At 50.1% G+C, this 27,401-nt stretch overlaps 1 protein-coding gene across 2 annotated transcripts in view; it reads right to left on the bottom strand.

Moving 5' to 3' along the window:
* Window positions 1-201: 201 nt before the first annotated feature.
* The window catches only part of LOC119431679 (sodium-dependent proline transporter-like), a 101,694-nt gene continuing 74,494 nt past the window's right edge, over window positions 202-27,401 (bottom strand). For both annotated transcript variants that reach the window (XM_049656995.1, XM_037699156.2), the window contains 10 exons: window positions 23,868-24,000; window positions 22,080-22,214; window positions 17,981-18,084; window positions 16,533-16,657; window positions 16,055-16,167; window positions 8,574-8,702; window positions 7,847-7,946; window positions 5,621-5,721; window positions 4,325-4,483; window positions 202-3,377 (listed from right to left, as the gene is read on the bottom strand). In XM_049656995.1, coding sequence (XP_049512952.1) covers window positions 3,228-3,377; window positions 4,325-4,483; window positions 5,621-5,721; window positions 7,847-7,946; window positions 8,574-8,702; window positions 16,055-16,167; window positions 16,533-16,657; window positions 17,981-18,084; window positions 22,080-22,214; window positions 23,868-24,000 — 1,249 coding nt within the window. In that variant the 3' untranslated portion in view covers window positions 202-3,227. The remainder of the gene's footprint in view (window positions 3,378-4,324; window positions 4,484-5,620; window positions 5,722-7,846; window positions 7,947-8,573; window positions 8,703-16,054; window positions 16,168-16,532; window positions 16,658-17,980; window positions 18,085-22,079; window positions 22,215-23,867; window positions 24,001-27,401) is intronic.

The raw sequence follows: 27,401 nt of genomic DNA, 5'->3' as shown, positions 1-27,401 counted from the left end.
TAGGGTGCTCGAACTCTTTGTGAGATCAGCTTATGCAGCTGGATTCTCGTCGAGCGCTTCATGACTGTCGTATACTGATCACGAGCAGTTCACGTTGTCTCCGACCGCAGTTGAGTTCAGACAAAGTCGCATACATATACTGGTTGCCGTTTTCTTTCTTTTTTTTTTTAGCACTCGCCAAAGAACTGTCACAACACGAGCCAGAAATAACAAAATGCATTTTAATTCTGGAGTGTTCGCAATGTTCCATGAACAGAGAACTCCGCGAGACAAGTTGACCGCTCGTCTTGTAACAATTCGATACCTGTGCGTGACGAAGCCCAGTGAACAATGAAGTTGTGTTCTTATATGTAGGCACAAGAACTGCTTCGTGTTTCCAACATGCAGTGGGCATGTTCAGTACTTTGTCTTGTGGCGCAGTTCCTTGATCTTCCCTCGAATATACTCTTCGTATATGAATGTAGGATACAGCATGGCCCCCGATAACAACACATTCTAAAGAGATTTTTACACACTTCGGGGCTTATCACTATCCTCAAAAAATAATTGCTATCTATATTCCGGGCAGCTCCTTTCTTTAACGCTTTCTGGTCCGAATTTTATCACTGAAGTGAGAAATTTATGTGTGTATCTGCGTAACAAAAGTGGGGGGAAAAAAAGAAAAATTATCGAAGCAGTTTTTGGCAACGTATGAAATGCTTGTCTCATAATCTGCTCATAAATCAAGCCGTTGGAGGCAGCGCGTGTATCTTCGAACTTATTTCCTAATCATTACGGTGTAACTTCCGCTTGATGCGGCGCCCGGACATTTGTGAAATGTCACGGGGAACCACATTTAATATGCCCCACGGAATTGACAGACAACATAATTAAAGATGCTGACGCCCAGATTATTCTAAGATTGTTTTTGGTGTTTGTTTTTCTCCGTATCGGATTTTTAATGCAAAGCATTATATTCCGATCATGCAAGAATCCTTGGACCAGAAAGGGCTAACAAACTGCGCTGGCTACTTTCCTGTTAGGAACTCTATATGCCACACTGGTACGCCCCGGGCACTTTCGTGACTTGAGAGTGTACTGGCAGCGCAGCATTAAATAAAGTAACCGGAAGCAAAGATAAATCAATATAATTGTAGAGCGACGATAAGCCCCCACAGGGTGCTACTTTTTTTTTTTTTTTCAGACTGCAAAGTCTGCGTTTCACATGTGCCTTGACCATACACGAACAAGAGAGAGGCTCACAGAAAGATAAGATAGTTGAAATGATTTACTGTGGTAGAACAAGGAATGTCGCTGAAGGCTTGAGCGACATTCCTTGTTATACCACATTTAGTCACTTGACCACACACAGAGTTATAATTTTGATCGCGAGGTGTACTCCGCTAGAATCGCGAGATCCTCGCATTTTCTCATCGATCACAGACAGCCGACATGCTGAGGTAATGTAGGTTGAGAAGAACGTCCTATTTGAACGCAATTGTCGTTTATCGCATAAGATGCGCCGATGCAATCATGGAAAACAGCATTTACCGTCAAGTATTCCGATATGTACAAGTGTGCGGGAAAAACATAACGAAAGCGTATGTGGATGTCCTCCTGTGTAAATGAACATAGGGAAAGTTTTGAGAAGAGGAGGCACGAATAACGCACGTAAAAAACTGATTGTCCGAAATAATGAAACAAGTAAACATTCATAGAATGTTTGAGACAGGTTGAACTCTGCTAACCGGCAGAGTTATACATAAGCATGCAGAGTTACAAACATCAAGGGTAAGTTTAGAATTGCGATGAGGGTATACGCGTATATGGACTAAGCAGACGAACTTTGAGTCTGCCAGTTTGTCGCAGACTCAAAGTACAATGGAGATTAAGTTTCGCGAAGTTTCTTTGTAAACAGAGACATGAATGCATCAACTGACATACAGGATTTCGCACTCTGCGTTTTCTTTCGTTCGCATTTCTCATTATTTTTTTTTATTTTTCTTTCTGTTTAGACGAGAGCAGCCGCACAGCGGCACAGATGTCCTTTTTTTTTTCTCTCTTCACGCGTCGTAGTTGCGATGGAACAACAATTTCAATCCGCATCGGTGATGCTCGAACATCGCTCGGAATTCGTCCATCAGACCACTATCAGGAACGTACATCTTCAGGAAAGACGCACTCACCGGGTTCGTTCGTTTTAAAAACTGCCGAAATGGCTAGTGTAGATTCATCTGCTTCCGTAAACGCCGAACGGGTCGAAAAATTATCTTATTAACTGCGAGCAATTACGCACATAACGCTCGCCTAGTCCGAAGAGATCGACACGTATGTAGGTTAGGGATATCGACATGAACGGCGTATTATTCGACTTGGCCCATCCTGCAGCTGCAGGACTCCGCCACATTTAATACGCTGGCGACGCCATCTGTCAGAAGCGACGAAAGCTCTGTGAACTGACAATGAACACAATGTAGTGCAAATCTCGACGCGAAATTCTGGAAGGATAACCGTGGCGTTCACGGAACGGTTTCACGACACAGGGTTCTTACTACCGCTTACGTGATGGCACGTGACCAGAGAAAATTATCTTACGATTACGACGGTTACGATTACGTCCCATCTCGCAGATAAACAAGGCCTCCGACATCGAGCGGCGGCGCGCGGTCGCTAGGAATCTCGGAGGCCATCCTTATAATGTGCTTCCTCATGACGCTCTATAAAAGATGGCACCACAAGCGCTGTTCAACATGGCGGCTTAACGGCACACTCCAGCTCAAACAGAGCGAAAGTCAGTGCATCGGCTACACTGAGAACGACAGTCCTTCCATTAAAAATATTAGTGTCCAAAAATAATAAGTCCTTCGTCGAAACAGTTACACAGCCACTCCTTGTCCGAAACGATGTGAATGCGTAGTGCCCTAAACTAACGAAAGTGTTAACATCATCCCATCGACGGTTAGGACAAGGAACTGTTTCAATAAAGTAATTCTCTCTCACACAGACATACGTAATCGAAACCGTGTCTTTCCCATCAACGGCGCAACACTCCAGGCCCTTGCCCTTGCAAGGGTGGGGTGCGTGGTCCTGTAAGAAATCTGTGTCGACGAGCTCTTCTAAATTCGATGGCCCCGTTTCTTTTTTCATCCTCATCCCGCCAAGCAGGAAGCAAATTATTCTACACGCTGCAGCCGAGTCTGAGTAAATCGAAACGAACTAGCTTCGGTGAAGCACTGGGACAGAATAAGTTAAGCCGCCGTTCCGTTCGCGGACACTGTCCGCAGCGCCACATTGCAAGTCCTGTCCTTGGTGTTGGCCACCGTCGCTCGGTACTCCTGGAGAAGCTTCTTCTCCGCAGGGCCCCACGTGTCCGTCGGCTCGAACGCCGAGCGAATGTTCTGCGCAGAGAACAAGAAGAGGATATACGTATAAAGAGGGCATATCAGTGCTGATGCAATATCACCCGTATGCAGGGTTATATCACCTGTATATGTACGGGTTGATGCGCTTAAATAGGGTGCAATGAACGTAGCGTACCAGGACATGGACGCAACTGCATATAGGCTCAGTCAGGGAATACGTGCTTCGAACAGCTCTGATCAAAGCAGCAGCATGCATTTCTCTCAATGTGTTTAGCGACTAATGCAGCTCACCCTATCATTTACTTGATGAACGCTTATCAGAAAATATTGCCTGGAGGAGCCTTAGCGGAACGAACACTCCAGGCGGTTTATGCAGTCTCAAGGACGATATCTCGGAGCACGAAATTCGAAAACCAGGAAGGAGGAAAAAAGCGAAAATTTCTTGCAGCCAATGCATCCATCCTTCAATCAATTGTAGTCGGTGACAACCAAAGAATTCACTTGCAAGTGTACACCACTGTCCACTTGTATACATGCGCCAGCCAATCGCTTTCGCTTATTTCCGTGACGTCATGGCGGAGGTCAACATCTTTTAATACTGGCGTCTGACGGGAACTATATCTTGGAACGCGGAGGAACAGATTGCCGGTGCCGGGCGGTTTATTATGGATATAATGATTTATATCGTCACCGAGTAGTGCAGCGAATACTTCAGTGCAACTGGCGCATTTCTAAGCAATATTGCAAGATCAGCGGCAATGTCGCGAGGAAGTTTAACCTTGTCGCAACTTGCGTACTTCTAAAACATTTGCGGTGGGCTATATACGTCCAGTTGGACAAGGAATGCTCAATAACCAAACACAAGGTCTACCAGACAGACATCTGGTTACGCGTTGGATTAGCCCGTATAATCACGTAAGCATATGTGCATACTAGCAAATAGGTGTAACATAAACGTTCGTTTATAAGGTAGCAGAACATACCTTTCTGGCCCTGAAGAGCGCCACGCCCGCCCAGAGCGGGATCTGGATCATTGACAAGGAGGCCAAGAACCAGCCGACCCTGTTGGCCCACGCTGGATACGGCTCGACGTTGTTGTACATGACGGGGGCGGCCATGGCTAGGCCGTACACCACTAGAACCTGCGTGGTGGACGGACAAGAGCAGATATCGCTCGCACTCGGCTCGGAGTCGGCAGCGGGGGAGAGTGCGCAGCTCCGCGCCAGCTATATATAGTTAATACGGCAGAAGAGATTCTCTTTTGGAACAGAGTAAACGGGAACATCACCACCGCACGTTTCTCAGTTCACAGATGTATCCAGGCTGAAATAAATATTGTATTGGAGCTGCAATTAAATCACCTCGACTCGGCCGCTCACTGAATATAATTTGCGCCCGGAATTTATACTATCCTAAACTACAAACCTTACTTTGAGTAATATTATAGTGGCTGGTCACTGTCAACGCTTCGCCCTTCGTGGCGAATCTGCGACATTATAATTTTTTTTTTTGGTCCCAACCTCGGGAATTCACTACCGATTACGACGGTCGCGCACGCGTCGCGTAGCGCCGCGGCCCGGAGTCCGCTGCCTCGCGACATTCGCGAACAGGTGGCGCCACAAGCACTGTTCAACATGGCGGCGACATGCTGCGGCTGATAAGCTACGCGAAAGCCGAAAATAGGGAGACGTGTGTGCCAGAAACACCTTACATACACATTAAAGTGACCTATCCGCAACCTCAGAAGTGTGATATATTATTATCACACCAGATTACCCTTCAGTGTGCTTTTATAAACGCCCGCAGTTGTAATGCGGCAACGTAATGCTGTAACTGCAAACATCGGCTGTAATGGTAAGGGGAACAGTACTGAGCGCCTTCTCGGCATAACTAGCGTGTTGCTTGTCTGAGTGCGGACATCAAATGGTCAGGTAGTAAGGGTGTTCAAATTGTATTTTTTTTTTTTACCCGCGCTGGTTTGGGCTTCTAAGCACGAGATCGCGGGACCCAGCCACGGCGGCCGCATTTCGATGGAGGCGAAATGCAGAAAACACCCATGCATGTACTTAGATTTAGGTGCACATTGAAGAACCCCCACTACGGCGTGCGTCATAATCAGACGGTGGTTTTGCCCCGTATAACAGCATAATTAAAAAAAACATGGTAAAATTTTCGAATATAATACGAATGTTAGAAAAAGAACGAGTTTCGAATGTCGAATCGAATACTGAAATAAATATATGTTGGATGGGATGAGGAAATCAGGATGGTAGACGTACGCATAGGATGAGTGGTGACAGGAATGCCCAGCTGAAGCGGAAGATCCACGGGGGCGACTTGCCCAGCATGAACTTGATGTCGTTAGAGAAACGTCGCACACCTGCACAGAGGAGACGCCAGGGGGCAGCTCAGGCGCACTGCCGGCGAAATCTAGATACAAGCGAAACGACTGACGTACGTACACTCCCCCCTTCGCTTTGTACTTTCATGACCGCAGTGCTCGTACAAATGAAAATTTAGACACAGTATACTATCTAAAGTGCCTACAGACTGTCCATACATGTAAGCAGCTTGAGACAGTTATTTTCGCTACGTCATTTATTTTAGTAATTGTGGTCCTTAGGTTTCCGAACGGTTTGTTTGTAAAACGTGTACAGACAACAGTTTGCAAAGACTGTAAGTCCACGAGCTATCTATAGATAATCGATAGAGCTCCTAAAGGCTGTATAAGTACATTTCTGTGAGCAGTACTGATGCAAATGTCTCTTTGACGTTCCATGGAAAACCTATGGTTTAACAAAGTCAAGGGAAAAAAAAAGAATTTTTTTTTCACACGAACTTTTTTTTTATTCACAAATTCTCCAGTTTGCTTACAGAAAACCAGAAGGGTCAGGACTAAAGGCGCTAGGAAGCGCCTGAGGCCCTGACCCCTGTACAATCTGCGCTCCAGCGACGCAATCAGGACAGTGTAAGAATAAACGAAAAGGGAGTAGGGGAAACGTGAACAAGCAAATTAAGCAGGCAAGTTCGAGAAAAAAATTATACATGCAATTTAAGAAAAACAAGCACAACCACGTGCAAACATTAAAAAAAAAAACAGCATGAAACACAGTTTGGGCGAGTAATAAGAAACGTAATTAACCATATTTGTAGTACTGCTGTTCCAGTTCTTGACGTCACGAATTGCTACAGTACGCATCCGGGAACAAATATAGGAAACAGGGAAACAAAAACAGCCATAGTTCATTACTGTGTCCTACATATAAAAGCGCTGTACTATTCACTGGGCTCCAACTGGCATGAATAAACATTTAGAGCGAAAAAACACATAATCCACATGAAAACCGCACATCACACCAACGAGCTATGTTCGGTAACATATATTTCTTTTATACAATTTTATTGAAGACGATTGCTTTATTAGGTCTAACATTTCCCTGTTTTCATTTAGGAGCTTAGGAATTTTATACCTTTCTGATTAACGAAGCTTTCTGATTAACGAACTAGCTTAACGAAACCCCTATAAGGCAAGCAATGCATCGGTTTTTCTCCGACGAAAATTTGTGCTAATAAAGTGCTTTGTGCAAGTCCTTTGATTTCTGCGATATTTTATTATGTTCGCTTGTTAAAGCAAAATGGAGCACGAGATCGCGGGATCAAATACCGGCCGCGGCGGCCACATTTCGATGGAGGCGAAATGCAAGAACGCCCGTGTGCTGGCGTTGTAGTGCACGTTAAAGAACTCCAGGAGGTGAAAATTAATCCGGAGCCCTCCACTACAGCGTGCCCCATAATCAGAACTGGTTTTGGCACGTAAAACCCCTGAAAGAAGAAGAAAGCAAAATGCTCGAACAGTGAGAAAGGTAATGTAATTCGAAAGACGCCAGAAAGATTCCCAAAGTAACGTGCAGCCATTTCCCAACCGCGCGCAGAAATTTAGCTGTTAATCGGACTTTAATGTACATTACGCCAAGGAAGCCGGCAGTGTAATTTGGAAGACAAGTTGGGCTTAAATCTTCATCACTAAAAATGCCAAAAGCGAAATCAACATATCAACTTGTTTTCTAATTTGTTGTCAATTTCTTCCGCACTCCTCCTAGGGCCTTACTCTCCCCCTCCCTTGCAATGTAGCATGCCGCCGAATACTTCCACGCCGGCGAATTTCCTTGCTTTTTCATAATGAACCCTATTTTTCTCTCGGCAGTATCACATCAAAGTACGTCGCGTTGTCTTCTCTATCAAGCAATGAAAAGCGAAGCACAAGAAGTCTGACGTTTATGTCCAGGCTTCTGCGCGCTCTGAGAACACTGCCAATTGTCTTTCTGAGTAGCATATTACATGATATCAACGCCTCAGTCTAGCCTGCGAACGACTACATCGCTCGATCCTCCGTTGCTGCCGTCTGTTCAGGAGTGGGACGTTTAGCGTTCCACACGTCGGTTCCCGAGACCAACGGAGGCGGCATCGCCGAATTCAGTGTCAAGAAGCCTCTCCGAGACACTTACCGTACAGCCACATGAGTGCCATGACTTCGCACATGGCGATGAACAGCGCAGACACGCCGGCACAGTAGGTGTCCAGCAGGTTCAGCACGTACTGGCCGCCCTGCGGAATGCGTGAAGAAATGAGAGGAAAAGAAGGGTCACATTGACACGTGTGGGGCTCGGAGAGAAAAAATTGCGTAGCTGATAAGGTAGCTGAGATTAAGAAGAAAAAAAAAAAAGTGAAATTTCGGTGGGATCATGCAGTGTGTGAACTAGGTGACCGGTGAACAGAATGTGCCAAGGGAAGAGAAACAATGTCACGAATGCCAGAGTATTAGATGCTGTGTTATGCAGCACTTACCGAGTTGAGTGTTCGGTTACTCCTTAATGCGGTCTTTAAGGTTATCGGTATTATTATGCTCAAACAGTTCTCGTTTGCGCTACATTCACATAATAAAGATGTTTATTCTCTCTCTCTCTCTCGTTTGTGCGTTACCCTGGTCACTGACATCACGGGTAGTAAGGGAAATCAGGGCCTGCGTCGCCCCCTGTCCTTATATTTCGAGTCGCCGTTTTCTGGCAAACAAAAGAATCTGCCGAAGTTCAAAGTCACTTGTCTATTCCTTTTCAAAGGTGCAGTATGCCAATGTAGCTCGGTATTCTTTTTCCGTGGTGCCCCCTTCACGGGGTTTATAAATTCACTATAGCAAACATGGAGCAGTCTATCAGTATTACTGGTGCGCCCCACCTGAGTGACACAGGTGAGTCCGATGATGAAGCAGGTGGTGCAGGCGATGAGTGCGGTGAGGCTGCGGTACTTGCGGAGCACGGGAAAGGTGTCCGACAGCACGGTCAGCGTCGTCTGCAGAAGCGGGAACTGCAAGAGCAGACAGCAGGACGGGGCAAATATCAAAATTAACGATTATATATTAAAAAAAGATACACGTTGCTGGACTAGTCCATTGGTTCAGGTTTCAGGTTTAAATAAGACGGAGAAGGTTTGGTTTGGTTTCCATCTAAATATGGCGCTTTTAAGTTGTAAGGCTGGAGAAGAATCGGATTGGGAAATTATGAACCTGTATTCACAAACCAACCTTACACTTATCTTTTGCCTTCTTACCCACTTCGGTGCCTTAACGTTGCCTAGAAAGCAAAGGAAACATTTGGCGAAAATAAATTATGACGTAAGAAGTTAGCAAGGAAATCGTCTTGAAAGAAATAGAAATTACTCAACGGCAACGTAAACATCCATATGACAGTGCTCGAGGCAAGAGCCTCCCGGAGACACATCGTTAAGAGTATAAATATTCATCGCAATGCAGAGAAACGGTACTTCTAAAATATTTTCTCGTGGCGATGAGAAACGGCGAGAGAACAAGAAATATTTATCAATCGTGTCAGCTTCACCAGCTCATATGCCGTATATCAGCCCTATATGAAAATAAATGGATGCATTGGACAAGGTGACAGCACTGGCATTTCGTCTTCCTTTCTTCTTCATCCATAGCGTGCGCTTATTTAAAATCGCAAAGAAAATGTCACAGTTTTGCCCGGAAGGCGAAGCATCGATTGCGATAGCAAATTAGAAGACAACTATACGAACTGTGGATAGTAGTTTTATCGGCCCTATGAACTTGTAAACATTCGCTTACCAACTAAATTAACAAGCACGGCGTAACGCGTGCACAGGTAAACATGAACACATCTCCTTCGATGACCGCGGAAACTCGCTGTCAAAACGCTGGGGTGACGAGGCGCGGCAGCGAGCATTGACCTTCGTGCCGTCTCTCGCTTCAACGCGAACTAAACGTCGAAAGCACAGCACATACAAAGCTACCGCCACTAGTTGCACTGTGTCGACTTCGCAGATCGCTTTGAAGATGAGGCCCGCGCGGCCGCGCACTTTTTCCACGTCGCAGATCGCTTTACAGATACGGCGCCCGCGCGGCTGTCGCCAAAGTAAACTCCCACCCTCGTGCCTCGCGCGTGACATGGCGCGCTTGCGCCCCGCCTTTCTCCCTCGCGCGCGCGAGATTGAGCTGCAATCATCGGCGGACCCTCGCTAGCGCGTGACAAGGGCGCGCTTGCGCCCCGCCTTTCTCCCTCGCGCGCGCGAGATTGAGCTGCAATCATCGGCGGACCCTCGCTAGCTTTCACTCGCATATACCGCGTACGGCGCGCGGCGACTGTGTTACCTTGTTTGGACTTCATACGAAAACTCACAGCGATGTCCACGACCATGGCGACGGCAGAAATGCGCCTGGAGTGTCCATATAATTGCTATCGCAGCAATAAGAATTTAAAAAAGCGCTCGCTGCAACGCTTCTAAACCGATTCATTTTAAGGACAGACTTATTTTAAGGGTAGACTTAGTGGAGCATTACGAACCACTTAACGTTCAAACCTGGCGCGCATCTTTCGCACCCCCTCGGGCAACGACAAACACTTCCTAGGTGAAATGCTGCTTGCTTTCCGCGTGACGTCACGCACGTCACTTTTTCGCAGTCGGCCGGCAGCACGGTGGCCGGCAGTAGGCGACGAGCCGCCCGGCTTGGGAGCAAGTCTTTCTGTGATCGTGTCGTGCTTGCAGTGTGCCACATCGGCGTGTGACGAGTGCGCGTAATTTCGCGGGCACCGTGTGGTTGTGATACTGCTTTGCCAAACGTGAGAGCCATGCCATTTAAGTGTCGAGTGCAAAGGTGCCACGACAACTGTCCCCAACGAGCCGCAGCTACGCGCGTGCTTCTAACCGGAGGAAGGAAGCCGCCGTCATATAGGTTGTTACGCGTGCAATACCTTGGAAGGAATACGAAGTGATGAGAGCTCTACACAGAGGTTAGTGAAATTATTTCTAACAATTCTTCGACAGTTAAAACTCCAATTACTTTAGAAAAACGATCTCGAAGCTGTTCTCGAAGCGGCGTTTGTCGTTCCTTCATCTTTCTGGCCACTGCCTGACTGCAGCGTTCCAGGAAACGTTACCGAGAACTGTGCACTGTTCCGTCGAGCGTCGAAAGCGGCATTACTGCTTAGTCATTCTTGTACCCACGACCGAAAATGCACGATTTTTGCTACTAACGCGTTAGCATTTTTAGGGTACTTGACGAACTTTCTGGGGGCTCTATACGTTTGTCTTTATCTGTTTCCCGCCTTCCTGGGTCACCGAGTAGTCCACGGTCGAATGGGTAGCGCATCGGGCTGCCGTGCTTAGGGAACAAGGTTCGGAACCAACCACCGGACATAGTTGGGTCACCGAGCACGCGGCGATGTGCACCTATGTACCACTTTTCGACGAAACTCTTTTTACGCCGACGCGGGTCACTGTAGAGGGGGGACTGCGTAGAGGTGCCGTTGTTCGAGGAAACTCTTTGACGCCGACTTGGAGCATTGGCCATGTGCCACTCGGTCTGTGCTGGACTTCGATGAACCTCCTTGAATGCCAACTTGGGCCACCGAGTAAGAGCCAGTAGGTGCGTGCCGCTCTTCAACGAGCGTCTTTGAAGCCAACTTAGGCATCTAGGTATGTGCCAGTGGGAGTGTGCATGCTGCTCTACAATAACGAAAGAGATCTTTTAAATTTCTCGAATGCCGGGCGGAATCCAGCCCACGTCACAAGGGTTCCTCAAGGACAGCAATCCGACGCTTTAGCAGGCTGCGCCACAAATGCACTAGGCATACGTCGTTTTTCAAGGAACGACTTCCACGCCAACGCTTGAGGGAGCTGCGCCGTGAATGCACAGGGCATGTGCCGATTCTCGGTGAACTTATCGACAAATTGGGTCGCTGTGTATGTGCCACTGAGTGTGCGGCAAGCGAGGGGTTGAACCACTCTCAGCGTTCGCACGCGCCGGCGCGACATGCATTTCGGAGGCCACGCGCAGGCTTCGCGGTGTCGTCGCTAGATGGCACCATGTGTTCTTAGGGGAGCGCGAAAGAGGAATCCCGCTGCAGTACACGCCTCACACGTAACTCGTTTAGACGGTGGCAATACGTCGTGTCGCTGTATTGATTCAAGGCTAAACGCATCACCGTCGACCGTCATCGTGCTGATGGGGGTTCTGTCGCAATTTTTTCTTTGCCTCAGAGTACCTGCACATACTTAGCCTCTCATCACACTTCTTGCAATCACCACAAGACTGGTCGTGTGGCGAACGCTCGCGCCCTGGCTTCTGGGAGGTGGTGGCACTCACTCTGGGCAGGTCAAAGTGTGGCCCCTGTTGGACGGGGACACGTGCACTTTCGTGTCGAGAGCGAGCACACTGCCGGTGCGGTTGTGGGCTTAATTGTAAGATGGTCGAGTCTCTCGAAAGAGAGGCAGGCCACGGCTGGCTCCGAGTCGTATGCGCTTTCGTGATTAGCGGATCTCGGGTAGGTGAGGGGCCAACACAGCACACTACCATTCAGATTCTTTTTTTTTAATAGCACGGCTTCTCTTCCCAAAATCGACCCTCCGTCTACGCCCCCATGCCATGAACAGATCGAGAGCCGAGATTGAATCTAGGATCGGTCCACTAGTCAAACTAGAACTTGCGCATGACGCGACGTCCAGCGCTACGCCACAGTACAGTGACGAACGTCTCTTCAAAAACTCAAATTATGGGGTTTTATGTGCCAAAACCACGATCTGATTATGAGGCACGCCATAGTGGGGGACTCCGGAATAACCACTAAGCAACCACGGTGCCGCCTTCCTGTGAGCTACAATAGTCATAATAGATGTGAAAGAAAAATCGTAGAAGCCCTCAGGTGTGTGTGTTTGGCCTTCAAGTTCATCAGGCGCAAGGCCCCATCAACGACAATTTTTCAGGCGCCCTCTAGTCGCTTCTTGCTGCAGCGCGTTGACTTCCCAAGTAATAAATAAAAAAGCCTGCCTTTAAGTTCCGTCAGTAGACAACGGAAACTAAAGAGTTTAAATCCTTTTGCGCTTGCCAGCGCATTTGCCCTCGGAAGTACACGCGGTCATTATTCGTTAGATTTACGGTTACCCCTGTTCAATTTACACCGAGTTCAATTATATCCAGTAGTCTGTCCAACAGCGCTCATCGCCAAGGGGACGTCGCGACTGGGCACATAGAAAAAAAAAAGTAACATCAGGCAAAAAGAGCGTGGACGCTCGCGGCTCAAAGAAGATAGCCGCTGCGGATTATCGCCAACTGCGAGAAGGCTACAGCGGTGTCACCTGCGGAGCAAGCAAGCTTCCTATATCTCGGAGGTGTTGCAACGACGTAGTTCTAAATAATCTAGCTGTTTCGGTGCTGGGGCACGAGACAGCAGCGTTGCGATAAGGGGCGGGGTGAAGCTGCAGAAAAAGCACGCGGGTGACGCGTGGTAGTTCCTTGAAGCGGAGTCGGTTCGTGCGTTTTTGCGTCTTCGTCGTGCTGAGTCACGGCGATATGTGCTTCTCGTTTTCTTTCTTGATTTGTTAGTGGATGCACCAGCCCTGATGGACCAGTGAAAGAAAGGCAACTTCTTGTGTCTCTTATGAATGTCTGCTTAACGAACGCATGCCAAGCGTATAGGCCAGCTCACGAACCCAACGGGGGTTCGTGTGAACTAGAACTTTCGCATGACGCGACGTCCAGCGCTACGCCACAGTACAGGGACGAACGTCTTTTCAAAAATTCAAATTATGGGGTTTTATGTGCCAAAACCACGATCTGATTATGAGGCACGCCATAGTGGGGGACTCCGGAATAATTTGGACCACCTGGGGTTCTTTATTGTGCACCTAAATCTAAGTACACGGGTGTTTTCTGCATTTCGCCCCCATCGAAACGCGGCCGCCGTGGCTGGGATTCGATCCCGCGACCTCTTGCTTTGCAGCCCAGCACCATAGCCAACCACGGTGGGTGAACTTCTTTTTAGTGCGCACTCGGTATGGAGACTACGGGGGAGCTATACGTAACCAAATCGAAGCCATTAAAATTCGACCCAACGCGTGCTAATGCAGCGGTAAATTGTATGACCTCTTCGGGTGGTCGGTTTCGGAGCGCTCCAGAAGTAGTCATCGCGTTCAGGTGTTTGAAAAAGGGGCGCTCGGACTACATTCGGTCGATTCTTTCATATCGCGCATATCCGACCTGGAGCACCCAGAAATGCTCCTATACCGACGACGTCGGAGCAATTGCGAGGTCCGACCGGTTTCCGTTTACGCGAGCGCTATAGGTAACTTCCGCCAGCGCGCTTCTGCAGCGCCTCCTAGATAGCAGGCCTGTGCACTTTGTTTTATGACGTCATGCTACTTGGACCTAAATTTCCACCGCCAAGCCAACACCACCTGGATAGCACAAGGCCTGTTCACTCTGATCCATGACGTGATGCTACATGGCCCGAAATTTCCATTGCGAAGCCTGGCGTGACGAAAGCGCTGACGTCGAAATCACCGCTGCTTACTCGGGTGCATCCCCGTTAGAATATATGGCAGTCGGGCCGAGTAGCATGACGTCCTGGATCGGAGTGAACAGGCCTTGTGCTATCAAGGTGGTGTTGGCCAAGGCTGGCGTGACGGAAGCGGTGACGTGAAAATCACCGCGGCTTGATCGAAGCCATGATCGAAGCCATACTCGGGAGCATCCGCATTATATTCTATGACATTAGGGCAAGGTAGCATGACGTCATGGATCGAAGTGCACAGGCCTTGCGCTATCTAGGAGGCGCAGACTTCTGCTGGTTTCGGCAGTCTCGCATCGTTGGTTTAGTAATTGCGCTGTCGTGGTTTTTGTGTGCCTCGCGTGGATTATTCCGAGGCGGCGAACGTTTGCAATTGTTAGCGGCACCTTCAGTTCTTTTGAGTCGAGAGGCAAGCAGTGACAGCATCTTATTGCAGTACTGAAAACATGCCGAGCCGGAGTAGAGACCGTCTTACAAGCGACGGTCACTGTAGCGTTCGCTTTCGCAGCCCACCATTTCTGCCTGGCTTACGCTCTCGCTCGCCGTGATGTGGCGGCATTCAGTCGGGCATCGCCTAAGTTCCCCTTGGCTCCTCGCTTCTGGCCTGTCACTGCTGCTGAAAGTTACCAGCTGTTTGTGTGGCGCGTGTTTTATCTGACTCAGATCCGGAGCGTCTTTCAATCCGACTCACAAGATCGGATCGACCACCCAATCGGACCTTCGGAGGTGGAAGGTCAATTTGGGCCTTCCACCTCAGCTCTATAGCCACGCTCAGCGCACGCTCTTCCGAAAAGACAAGGAAAAGTGCGGCTGCGCCACTCGAATGTCGCAACGGATTGGATAAATGCATACGTCGCAATAAACGGCCAAATGAAATGCGCGCAGAGCGGTTTGGCAAATCACCCGAACATGTGCGCGTCGATTATAACCTGTACCGGGAACCTAGAGCACTGGGGGCAGTCTATGTAGGGAGCCTACACGCAAAAACAGCGCTTGCCTGTAGGCTCCCCAAGTCTATGAGTTATACGAGCTTGCCGCGGGCGCAGGGTCACGTGTTGGGCCGACGCTTTGACAGTGAAAAGGCGAAGGGATTCACGGAGAGTTGGCTCGCGAAGGCTGGCTGCGTCACCGTAATAGTCGATCCTGCTTTATTTCCTTCCTCCGTGGCACTCGACAACCACGCGACGTGAAAATAACACTGACTGGACGCGCGCAATACATTTCGTCAACACTGATTCCACTTGTCTGGCCCAATCAGCGCACACTGCAATGCTCCCAAACGGGCTCGATCAAGAATATTGGGGATTTCAGCGCGTGCCGAGTGGATACGAGCAGATCACTCGAGTGCGTTATACTGCAGTCCCAAAGAGAGCAGTATCAGCCATCTGGGCATTGAAGCGGCGTGACATCGCAGTTTAAATTGGGCTGCTTAGAACGGAACAGACTCTTCGCGTGGTGCTCAGTCACAGTCTTCAAAAGGTTAATTAATATGTGGGTTTTAACGTTGTGACATTACGCAGTGGGGATATGGGGAAAGAAGTAGTGTAGCGCCCCGGGTCAATGAACCGGGTCGATGAACAATGAAGCAAGCCCGCGTCCCCGTGTTCAGCTGCAAAGCGTGGTAGCGACTGATCCACGGAGGCGGACAGTATCTTCCGAAAGGTCAACGGTACAAATCATCTCGGTCTGGAAGCTTGGCTGGACGGCGGCGCTTTACAGCTTCCAGTGTATAACCGAAATGTCCGACAAGGTCGAGCGAGGGGTCCGTTAACATAGAGAAAGCGTCAAAGATACAAGCACTTGATTTGCCGGTTAATCTCGGAAACGTGCGCAGCATACCTCGCTGTCAATTCCGAGTAGGTAGAGCATGAAGAAGAAGATGAAAGACCACAGCTGCGGGCACCAGAATGTGGTCAGAGCCTCGGGGTAGATGACGAAGGCCAGGCCTTGACCTTATGGGGAGAAATAAATTAAGTGAGAAATCAAGCGAAAAACAACAACCGCACGTATTGCTTTAAAACTGTAGTTACACACCGGGTTATAGGAATAAAGACTAAGACAAGCATATCTGTGATAGAATCAAATTATCGTTTTTCTTCACGGGAGATGAATCTATGAACTTTCTGCATATACGTTCTTTTTTTTTTTTTTTTCCCTGAGGTCGCGGCGCGATGCCGCAATTGAGGCTGGGCTGTTCGTGAGAGTTCTCTGACATGCCCTAAGAAATCAGTATCGTGTGCTGCTCTCAAACTTCAGTACGCAGGGAAAAAAAACATTTCATACCTGAAAGGCAGTGAGAACTATACGGAGAACTCACCAGCCTTGGCGACCTCCTCTATGGGCACCTGCAGTTCCAGAGACATGTGGCCCAGAACGGCGAAGATGGCGATACCGCCGAGCAAGCTTGTGATCAGGTCGGCCACCACTACGATGGACGCGTCACTGCGACAGAGCAGCGCATACATTCATTCCGCCAGGAAGGTCGATCATCTCGCAGCCAGGATCACACAGTCATGGTTAACGATATTTGCTGTCCGTGAACTCGCGACCACGGCATACGCTATATGCAAGATATTCATATACAATCTTTGCTAAATATTCCGTTTACCTTCACTGGTTATTTAAATTACAGTCCTAAAGAACGGCGTAGTAATCACTACCTAGTGTCACACTATTTGCTACCTTAGTATAACGGCAGTTGGTAAAGATAAAGTTAGTCACATAACTAACTAAACAAGGTAGTCAGTGTTACTAATGGGCCTCAGCTGCCAATTCCAAACGCACTTAGCACCACCTGATACCAAGATTCTGACCTCTGCTGCATATATTGGACCAGCTGTTGCGTATTCCACAGTGGGTCCGATAAATGCGTTATAGTAGAATAGAAACATTGAATCCAGTGGTGGTAACTGCGTTCGGAATTAGAAGTTGAGACCCATTAATAACACTGACTACCTTGTTAAGTCAGTTATGTTACTAACTCTATCGCTACCAACTGCAGTTATACTAAGGTAGCAAATGGCACCTACTCCGACGTTTTCTCTCTCTCTCTCTCTCTTTTTTGAGAGAGAGTGTAGGTCAGTTTATGTTGAAACCTGCCTCTTCTTTCGAGCACCTATAGTCGGGTACAACTTTAGAAGGCAGCGGCATTTGCCCCCTCAAAGGCGGATTCATACGAGTCTGCACCAATGACCGCGCAATAAAGATTTGCGCCATGAGCCGGACGGCCGGTGTCCCCGCCGACGGAGAGCATGGCAGCCCGCGCTTCAAGCCGGGGCGAGTCGCGTCAGCGGGACTATTTCTTTAGTCGCGGAGGAAATCGGCTGCTGCGCTTCGGTCATCTGGGCCGGGCCCCTCCTGTCTTCTTAACTCGTACCCGACTATAGTAGAGATCAAGCTCATATCACATCTTGTTGCACGAAGTAAGCAGTGCCCACTGTATAGGCTTAACTCCTCAAGTGCTCGGGCAAAACTATCTTCGTCACTTAAAAGTTGGGAGAATAAACTACGGGCATCAAATTAATCGAACAGCAGCGTTTTCAACTAGGTAACAACGGCGGCGAATAAGCATTCCTGGTAGGCCTTTTGAGATTGGTCGGTAAATCATCTCATAGATTACAAGTAACGATTACTACCAAATTCAGAACAATACCTATAGTAAGGCCTTATTTTAAAACAAAAAGTTTATCTAGGTTTTCGTATAGCTAAAGCTGGTTCTGTGACAGACAAAGCAAACTCGCCGGCAGAGACAAAGACTCTACTCACATTTGTATGGCATAGCGGAATGGGTTGTAGCTTCCGGACATGATGAGGCCTCCCCACGAGATAGCCAGTGAGTAGAACACCTGTTCCGTTGCCCGCCTCCATATCTGTAGTCGAAGGGAAAAGCTTATCAGTGAAAAAGTTGGAGGACGCTTAAGCTTTGCTTTTAAGAGTGGAACGCGATAGCATTCAAAGATCCCTGACTGCTTCTCACGCTTCCTGACACTGCAGCTTAAGCAACCGAGATGGTTACCGGGAAACACTGGCGGCGAACGCTATGCACGAAGGCGAGCTTTCTGGTAGAAACGCGGCCTCTTGCGTAGGAGAGAGAGAGAGAAAAACATTTATTTAGACCATTCAGATCGTTGATCTTGAGGACGAGTGGGTGGTGTCCTCATTCCAGGACTCCACTGGCCATGGCTGCTCGACGTACTTGCTGGACGAGAGCTTGTTGTCCCGCCAGGGTATCGCCGGTCAGCTGTACCTCCCACCGCTCAAATGACGTGTTAGGCGTCTTTAAATGTTGAGGTTTGCCCCCGCACCCCCACGATATGTGAAAGAGTGTAGGGCGTGTGTCGCCGCACCAGGGGCAGATGCCGCGATATGTTTGTGGGTATATTTTGCTGTATCTGTGTAGGTTTGGGAATGTGTTTGTTTGGATAAGTCTGAGGGCTATTGCCTCTTCAGTGCTGAGATTTTTGTGAGGGGGAGGATAAATCCTGCGGTTGAGTCGCTGGATTTCGAGTCGGTCGCAGTAATTTGATGGCAGGGGCACAAAGGTAAAGGGAGGGGATTGATAAGATGATTGGTTTTGCCCCACTCGGTTAATTAGCGCTCGAGCTAAGGCGTTCGCCCTTTCGTTCCCCTCCAGTCCCGCGTGACCCGGCGTCCAAGTGATTTGATGGGTTTCTTGTAGCCTCGGGCCTAGAATTTGAGCCGCCAGCACCGGTGTTCGTCCGTTGGTAAAGTTTCGGCAGGCCTGTTGCGAGTCGGTAACGACATGAACTTCCCTGCCCACCCTGTCATGTTGTTTTATTACTAGAGATATTGCACAGCCGCGCAAACAAAAAGCTTAATTTTCAGGTTTCCGTTTTATTGCGATAGCAATTATATGGACACTTCAACCGGATTTCTGCCGTCGGCGTCGCCGTGAGGTGCCGTATAGATTCCAAGGGCGATAAAATCGTCGCCGCGCGCCGTATGCGCGAGAGAAAGCGCGCGGGGGAGGCGCGCTATCAAGGAGAGCGAACGCACGGCGGAAAGCAAACGCGACCGTCGCGCGAAAGGCCGTGGGGGTATGGGAGGGAGGCGGGGCGACGCTGTGCTGCTTCACCAAATGCTTATCTTGCAACCGGGCGCAAGGGGAACTGGCCACTCAATCTCCCACGCGAAAGCATGAAAGCGGGAAGGCAGCGCGGGAGGGAGGGAGGGGGGGGGGGGGGCAGCTTCTCCTCTGCCAACAACTTCTCCTCTGCACTTTGCCCGGCGGTGCCGTCTCTTATCTCCACACGGCTCTGACCTTTGTATGGGCTGTGCATTCGCCGCTCAGTTTCCGTTGAAGCGATAGACCGCGCGAACCTGCGCTTGCTGCCAGAGTTTTGACAGTCGTTGTCTGCGGTCATTCAGTGTGATCTATTCATGTTTGCTTGTGCGCGTTGACACCACGATTGTTAATTCAGTCAGTAAGCCAATGTGTCCAAGTTTATGCAGCCGATACAACTACTATCCCTGTCGCGAAATTGCGACATTTTTGTTTTGTACTTTTAATATTTCAGTCTCAGAAGATTTAACATAAAAGGCATGCGCTGTGGGTGTTTTGTTTAATGACATTTGTTTGTGGATTGTCATTCTCAAAATCCCGAGGAATAGCTTTGCCAAGAATGCAAGACAAGGTATGAGCAACATTAATGATAGAATGGTGTGGCAATATAACCCGAATATACCGGATTTTCTGCGACACGGGGCCCTTAACGCTATCGCGTTAATACTCGCCAATGAGCATCACAAGAACTAGTCCATCCGCCATTATTTGAACGCGACGGACAGTTGAACTTGTCGCGTGATACATCGCGAAAAGCAAGCTTACAGGCGCACTCTGTTCACATCATTTTACGTCTGCTCCCGGGTAAGCTCTAGCGTTCGACATTCAATCTGGTGATGCGTCGGCAGTCGAGCCCCTCTACAACGAGAGCCTCTATACAACGGAATGACCTGTATAACAGAGGAATAATTGTCCCGGTTCTAATTTCAGCTGTGCAGCTGTGCTGTTGTGACCTTTACAACGAAGTGGCCTGTGGCACAAATGATTTCGGAGGCCTCAAGCACTTCGTTATAAAGGCGCTCGACTGTACGCAGTAGATGATGTCTGTACATCCTATGTAAGTGCTTGTAAGAGAGTGAATGAGGAACGCTTGAGCATGAGGGTGCGCGCTGCTTGTTTTTATTCTCTCGCCCTCACCAATTTTTGTCCCCTTTTCAGAGTGCAGGGTAGCCAACCGGACTCAAGCCTGGTCAACCTCCATGTCTTTCCCTTATCACATCTATCTCTGGGAGGGTAAGCAATCATTTCTGCTTGGTACAATGGAGCTTTGTATAAAGACAGTTTGAGCGCATCGCCAATAGAACTAAGACAGTCATGAACTAAGACTTGTCGAGGTGGACGCAGCACATGCTTATGTCCATGAGGCTTCGAAAGCGGCGCTCTTTCGGAATTCGACCAACCTTTAGTGCACTGAAGCCTGCGTCTTGTGCTTGCCTTTCGGAAAGCACGGACCACTTCTATATACGTCCTACCCGTACGCGAATTGTAGTAACATCGGAACCCGTAAGCGCGATGGTCTTCCGCAGGGGTACAGGGCTATATCACTGCATGTCTATAACAAGAATGTCCGTGATCAAGTAAGTATGGAAACGCCCCGTATTGACGCGTACAGATACCGTTGCTATTCCCGCACACTCGGCGACTCATGTCCTCACGTGACTTCCAAGACTCTCCTTATGTTTCCGAAGTGACCAATGTCTAGGGTAGTACCCACGGCGACATCAATAGGAAGCATATAGGAACATGCCAGTTATTGGTTCACGCACACTAGGTCATATGCAGGGCATTTAAAAAGCGACTGCGTGATTTTTATTCGCCTTCATGTGATTGCAAGATTAAGTAATACCTGGAAGGTGGAGACATGTACAGGAAAAGCAACGGAAGGGGCGTCGCAATTAGGCGCCAGCGTTTAGATAGGAAGACTTGGTCGAAGGCTTCACAAGGGCGCAAGTCGTCTTGTCGAAGCGTTGGCACGAGACTGCGGCGCCTTTTTAGTTGTTCTAGCTTCCATATGTAATGGCATAGAGAAATTTTGCATTGTTTGCGCAAGACGTCGCCTTAGGATTCCGTCTATTGAAGTGAACGTGTCGGCTAGTTGGATGAACATCATGAATTAGGGAACCGCGCGAAAGACGAGGACGCATAAGAGGACGCAGCCCGTGTGGTTGCTATGCGCCTCTTCTGCGTCCCTCATCTTTCGCGCTGTTCCCTAATTTATGATCCCGACTGACTTCTTTATTCACCAGAAATTCTCCATTCGCAATGACTATACCCTGCCGCTTATTATATTTTTCAACGTGTCACCGTTATAGTATTCTATCTACGCCAGCCGAAACCTTGATTAACACAGCCATCATCCACCACGTCCCGTCACCACCCCGTCACCGTCACCACTCAGGTTTCCGTCCGGGGATAGCGCTACCTCGCTGGTGCATGTCTCCTTAAGAACCGGCGAGGAAACGTTGTTTCCTGCCAAAAACTGGCGCCGTACACGGTGATAGGACGGGCCCGGATGACGGCTGTGCAAATCAGGCCTAACAGAGTACCATATCGCTAATTCTATACTTTTACTACTACGGTCCCAGTCACCTGCCAGCTTTGCAAGTGCTAGTTACGCCGCACGCCGGTCGCGGGCGGTAACGCGGTGGCACCATGCTAATACACTATTGCTTAACCGACTTCTGACTGGATGCACCAAGGAAGGTAGCAACAGAAAGAGAGAGACTGAGGGAGAGGGGTATGGGAGGGGGAGAGGGGGAGAGGGGCAGCAGGGCCACTCACGTTGAGGTCGGTGAGCTTGGTGAAGTCCGGCACGAGGAAGTAGGCGATGCCCTGTCCGGAGCCGCTCAGGGTGACGCCCTTGACGAGCAGGATGAAGAGCACCACGTATGGGAAGGTCGCCGTGAAGTAGACCACCTGTTTTATACGGGGCAGAGAGCACACGACGGGGAAGCCACCCCTCTACATGCGGTCTCAACAGTCTCACGCGCAGGTCATCATCTTGTTCTGCGAACGAACCACCACGTCTCCCGTGTTGCTGCCCGTCCTACACTGCTGCGCTTTATACGCAAGCAACTGAACCAAGAGGAGGGAAGTGCAGTCGAGGACGGCAGAAAACTATGTGGGGTGATGAAGTTACCTAAGAAATTTGCAGGCGCAAGTTGGAATCAGCTAACGCAAGACAAGGGTAATTGGAGATCGCAGGGAGGTGCCTTCGTCCTGCAGTGGACATAAATATAGGCTGATGATGAACTGAACCAATCTAAGAAATCGTTACAGTGCCATCGTAGAAACGAAACCTTGCAGAAAATCGTGACTGAAGCGGCCGTGCGCATCTTCAAATCAAATTGCCCGCGACGCAAGATTACACTTTCGAAGCTGCGCCGACCATCTCGGAGGAGACCAGACGCTACTGGCTCCTTTAAGTCGGTAGCTACGACTGTAACAGCCCGATACAAAAAAAGTAGCCATATCATCATCAACAAGACACGCTGATAGAGCATTGTGAAGAAGTAGAGCCTGCGATTTATGCTTTAGGAGAGTTCACTACATTTGGCGCAACTGCGCTTTCTTTCCCGTTGAAATGCAACGCGATTAGGTAGCTTTCTCTGTTGTCGGTGATTGACTACGGTATGCCAGTAATAAACGGGACATGATACGCCATGGTAGGTTGCACAGTATTTTCATACTGGCGGTGCCGCCAATCGCAAAGGTGCCACCCGCGATCGAGAAAGTTGCCAAAAAATGTCCCTTTGTGACACCGGTACAAAGCACAAAGATCGCGGTATTTAAGGCTGCCGATTGCACGGCAGTTCGCAATCTAGCCTTTATCACATGTTTCGAAGACACGGCGCGCGCGACATCTTACGTCAATGCTTTCAGTATAATGCGGTCCTAAGGAGTTCTTTTGGAATATCATTTGAGCGCAAGACAGAGCAACAACTTAGTCTAGTCGGTTTTTACTGATCAAGGGTACGTTGGCTTACATGGTAAAGAAGGCAGTACAAGAACAGGAAGGCACCAAGCTCTTCCTGTTCCGTCTTGTACTGCCCGTTTTCTCTACCGTGTCACGCAACATATGATAATCATAATCAACCTGATTTATGGCCGCTGCCAGGACGGAGGCCTCAACCAGCGATCTCCAATTACCTAGTTTTGTGTCAGCAGACTCCATCGCATGCGTGCATAAACTTCCTGATCTCATCTCGCCACTTCTCTAACCCACACCTCTGCCGTACTGTCTCATGACGTTACGCCTATTATTTACCGTTACAGGCAATAAATAATAAGCAATAACGCAAACAGCGTTACTAGCTATCCTGAGCTGCCGAATAACGCATAATCTTGCGAATTATCTTGTCACTCATCAAATGGCTTCTAAACACGAAATGCATCCTCGGCTACTATCACTACATACAGTCCACGATCACCACAAGATTAGCGTCTTGTTTTCTACTCGTTAACTCCTGTTCGGCTCCATATTAGTGCCCTGTGTTCACGGTTAGTCACAAACCAACGAATTGGACCATGTGGCTAAGGAAAAGGAATGGTCGCATTCTCCGAACGTACCTTTCCTGAGGAAGACACGCCACGAATGAGGCAGAGGAACACGATCAGCCAGCTGACGAAGAGGCAGAGGCAGAGATCCCACTTGATGCCGCCCACCGCTTCAATGTTCGGGGACAGGTCCAGGACGTATTTCCTGCACAGATTGCACGGGGACACGCCATGTTTCCATCGTCTTCGCGTATACGTCACGTGTCAGCGCGCTTTCACCGTGCTACGGCCTTTCACCCTGTTACGGCCTTTCACCCTGCTATGGCCTTTCACCCTGCTACGGCCTTTCACCCTGTTACGGCCTTTCACCCTGTTACGGCCTTTCACCCTGCTACGGCCTTTCACCGTGCTACGGCCTTTCACCCTGCTACGGCCTTTCACCCTGTTACGGCCTTTCACCCTGTTACGGCCTTTCACCCTGCTACGGCCTTTCACCGTGCTACGGCCTTTCACCCTGCTACGGCCTTTCACCCTGTTACGGCCTTTCACCCTGTTACGGCCTTTCACCCTGCTACGGCCTTTCACCCTGCTACGGCCTTTCACCCTGCTACGGCCTTTCACCCTGTTACGGCCTTTCACCCTGTTACGGCCTTTCACCCTGCTACGGCCTTTCACCCTGCTACGGCCTTTCACCCTGCTACGGCCTTTCACCCTGTTACGGCCTTTCACCCTGTTACGGCCTTTCACCGTGCTACGGCCTTTCACCCTGCTACGGCCTTTCACCCTGCTACGGCCTTTCACCCTGTTACGGCCTTTCACCCTGTTACGGCCTTTCACCCTGCTACGGCCTTTCACCCTGCTACGGCCTTTCACCGTGCTACGGCCTTTCACCCTGCTACGGCCTTTCACCCTGTTACGGCCTTTCACCCTGTTACGGCCTTTCACCCTGCTACGGCCTTTCACCGTGCTACGGCCTTTCACCCTGTTACGGCCTTTCACCCTGCTACGGCCTTTCACCCTGTTACGGCCTTTCACCCTGCTACGGCCTTTCACCGTGCTACGGCCTTTCACCCTGCTACGGCCTTTCACCCTGTTACGGCCTTTCACCCTGTTACGGCCTTTCACCCTGCTACGGCCTTTCACCCTGCCTTTCACCCTACGGCCTTTCACCCTGCTACGGCCTTTCACCCTGTTACGGCCTTTCACCCTGTTACGGCCTTTCACCCTGTTACGGCCTTTCACCCTGCTACGGCCTTTCATACGGCCTTTCACCCTGTTACGGCCTTTCACCCTGTTACGGCCTTTCACCCTGTTACGGCCTTTCACCCTGCTACGGCCTTTCACCGTGCTACGGCCTTTCACCCTGCTACGGCCTTTCACCCTGCTACGGCCTTTCACCCTGTTACGGCCTTTCACCCTGTTACGGCCTTTCACCCTGCTGTTACGGCCTTTCACCCTGTACGGCCTTTCACCCTGCTACGGCCTTTCACCGTGCTACGGCCTTTCACCCCTACGGCTACGGCCTTTCACCCTGTTACGGCCTTTTGTTACGGCCTTTCACCCTGCTACGGCCTTTCACCGTGCTCGGCCTTTACCCTGCTACGGCCTTTCACCCTGCTACGGCCTTTCACCCTGTACGGCCTTTCACCCTGCTACGGCCTTTCACCCTGCTACGGCCTTTCACCCTGCTACGGCCTTTCACCCTGTTACGGCCTTTCACCCTGTTACGGCCTTTCACCCTGCTACGGCCTTTCACCCTGCTACGGCCTTTCACCCTGCTACGGCCTTTCACCCGTGCTACGGCCTTTCACCCTGTTACGGCCTTTCACCCTGTACGGCCTTTCACCCTGCTACGGCCTTTCACCGTGCTACGGCCTTTCACCCTGCTACGGCCTTTCACCCTGTTACGCTTTCACCCTGTTACGGCCTTTCACCCTGCTACGGCCTTTCACCGTGCTACGGCCTTTCACCCTGCTACGGCCTTTCACCCCTGTTACGGCCTTTCACCCTGTTACGGCCTTTCACCCTGCTACGGCCTTTCACCGTGCTACGGCACTTTCACCCTGCTACGGCCTTTCACCCTGCTACGGCCTTTCACCCTGTTACGGCCTTTCACCCTGTTACGGCCTTTCACCTGCTACGGCCTTTCACCCTGCTACGGCCTTTCACCGTGCTACGGCCTTTCACCCTGTACGGCCTTTCACCCTGTTACGGCCTTTCACCCTGCTACGGCCTTTCACCCTGCTACGGCCTTTCACCCGTGCTACGGCCTTTCACCCTGCTACGGCCTTTCACCCTGTTACGGCCTTTCACCCTGCTACGGCCTTTCACCGTGCTACGGCCTTTCACCCTGCTACGGCCTTTTCACCCTGTTACGGCCTTTCACCTGTTACGGCCTTTCACCCTGCTACGGCCTTTCACCGGCTACGGCCTTTCACCCTGCTACGGCCTTTCACCCTGTTACGGCCTTTCACCCTGTCTACGGCCTTTCACCCTGCTACGGCCTTTCACCGTGCTACGGCCTTTCACCCTGCTACGGCCTTTCACCCTGCTACGGCCTTTCACCCTGTTACGGCCTTTCACCCTGTACGGCCTTTCACCCTGCTACGGCCTTTCACCCTGCTACGGCCTTTCACCGTGCTACGGCCTTTCACCCTGTTACGGCCTTTCACCGGCTACGGCCTTTCACCCTGCTTACGGCCTTTCACCCTGCTTACGGCCTTTCACCCTGTTACGGCCTTTCACCCTGTTACGGCCTTTCACCCTGTTACGGCCTTTCACCCTGCTACGGCCTTTCACCGTGCTACGGCCTTTCACCCTGCTACGGCCTTTCACCCTGTTACGGCCTTTCACCCTGTTACGGCCTTTCACCCTGCTACGGCCTTTCATGCCTTTCACCCTGTTACGGCCTTTCACCCTGCTACGGCCTTTCACCGTGCTACGGCCTTTCACCCTGCCTTTCACCCTACGGCCTTTCACCCTGCCTTTCACCCTTACGGCCTTTCACCCTACGGCCTTTCACCCTGCTACGGCCTTTCACCCTACGGCCTTTCACCCTGTTACGGCCTTTCACCCTGCTACGGCCTTTCACCTGCTACGGCCTTTCACCCTGCTACGGCCTTTCACCCTGTTACGGCCTTTCACCCTGTTACGGCCTTTCACCCTGCTACGGCCTTTCACCCTGCTACGGCCTTTCACCCTACGCCTTTCACCCTGCTACGGCCTTTCACCCTGTTAAGGCCTTTCACCCGTTACGGCCTTTACCGTACGCCTTTCACCCTGCTACGGCCTTTCACCGTGCCTACGGCCTTTCACCCTGTTACGGCCTTTCACCCTGTTACGGCCTTTCACCCTGCTACGGCCTTTCACCGTGCTACGGCCTTTCACCCTGTTACGGCCTTTCACCCTGTTCCGGCCTTTCACCCTGCTACGGCCTTTCACCCTGCTACGGCCTTTCACCGTGCTACGGCCTTTCACCCTGCTACGGCCTTTCACCCTGCTACGGCCTTTCACCGTGCTACGGCCTTTCACCCTGCTACGGCCTTTCACCCTGCTACGGCCTTTCACCCTGCTACGGCCTTTCACCCTGCTACGGCCTTTCACCGT

The sequence above is a fragment of the Dermacentor silvarum genome, chromosome 10 (genome assembly GCF_013339745.2).
Source record: "Dermacentor silvarum isolate Dsil-2018 chromosome 10, BIME_Dsil_1.4, whole genome shotgun sequence".
Lineage (NCBI taxonomy): Eukaryota > Metazoa > Arthropoda > Arachnida > Ixodida > Ixodidae > Dermacentor > Dermacentor silvarum.
This window is presented reverse-complemented; position numbering and strand designations above follow the sequence as displayed.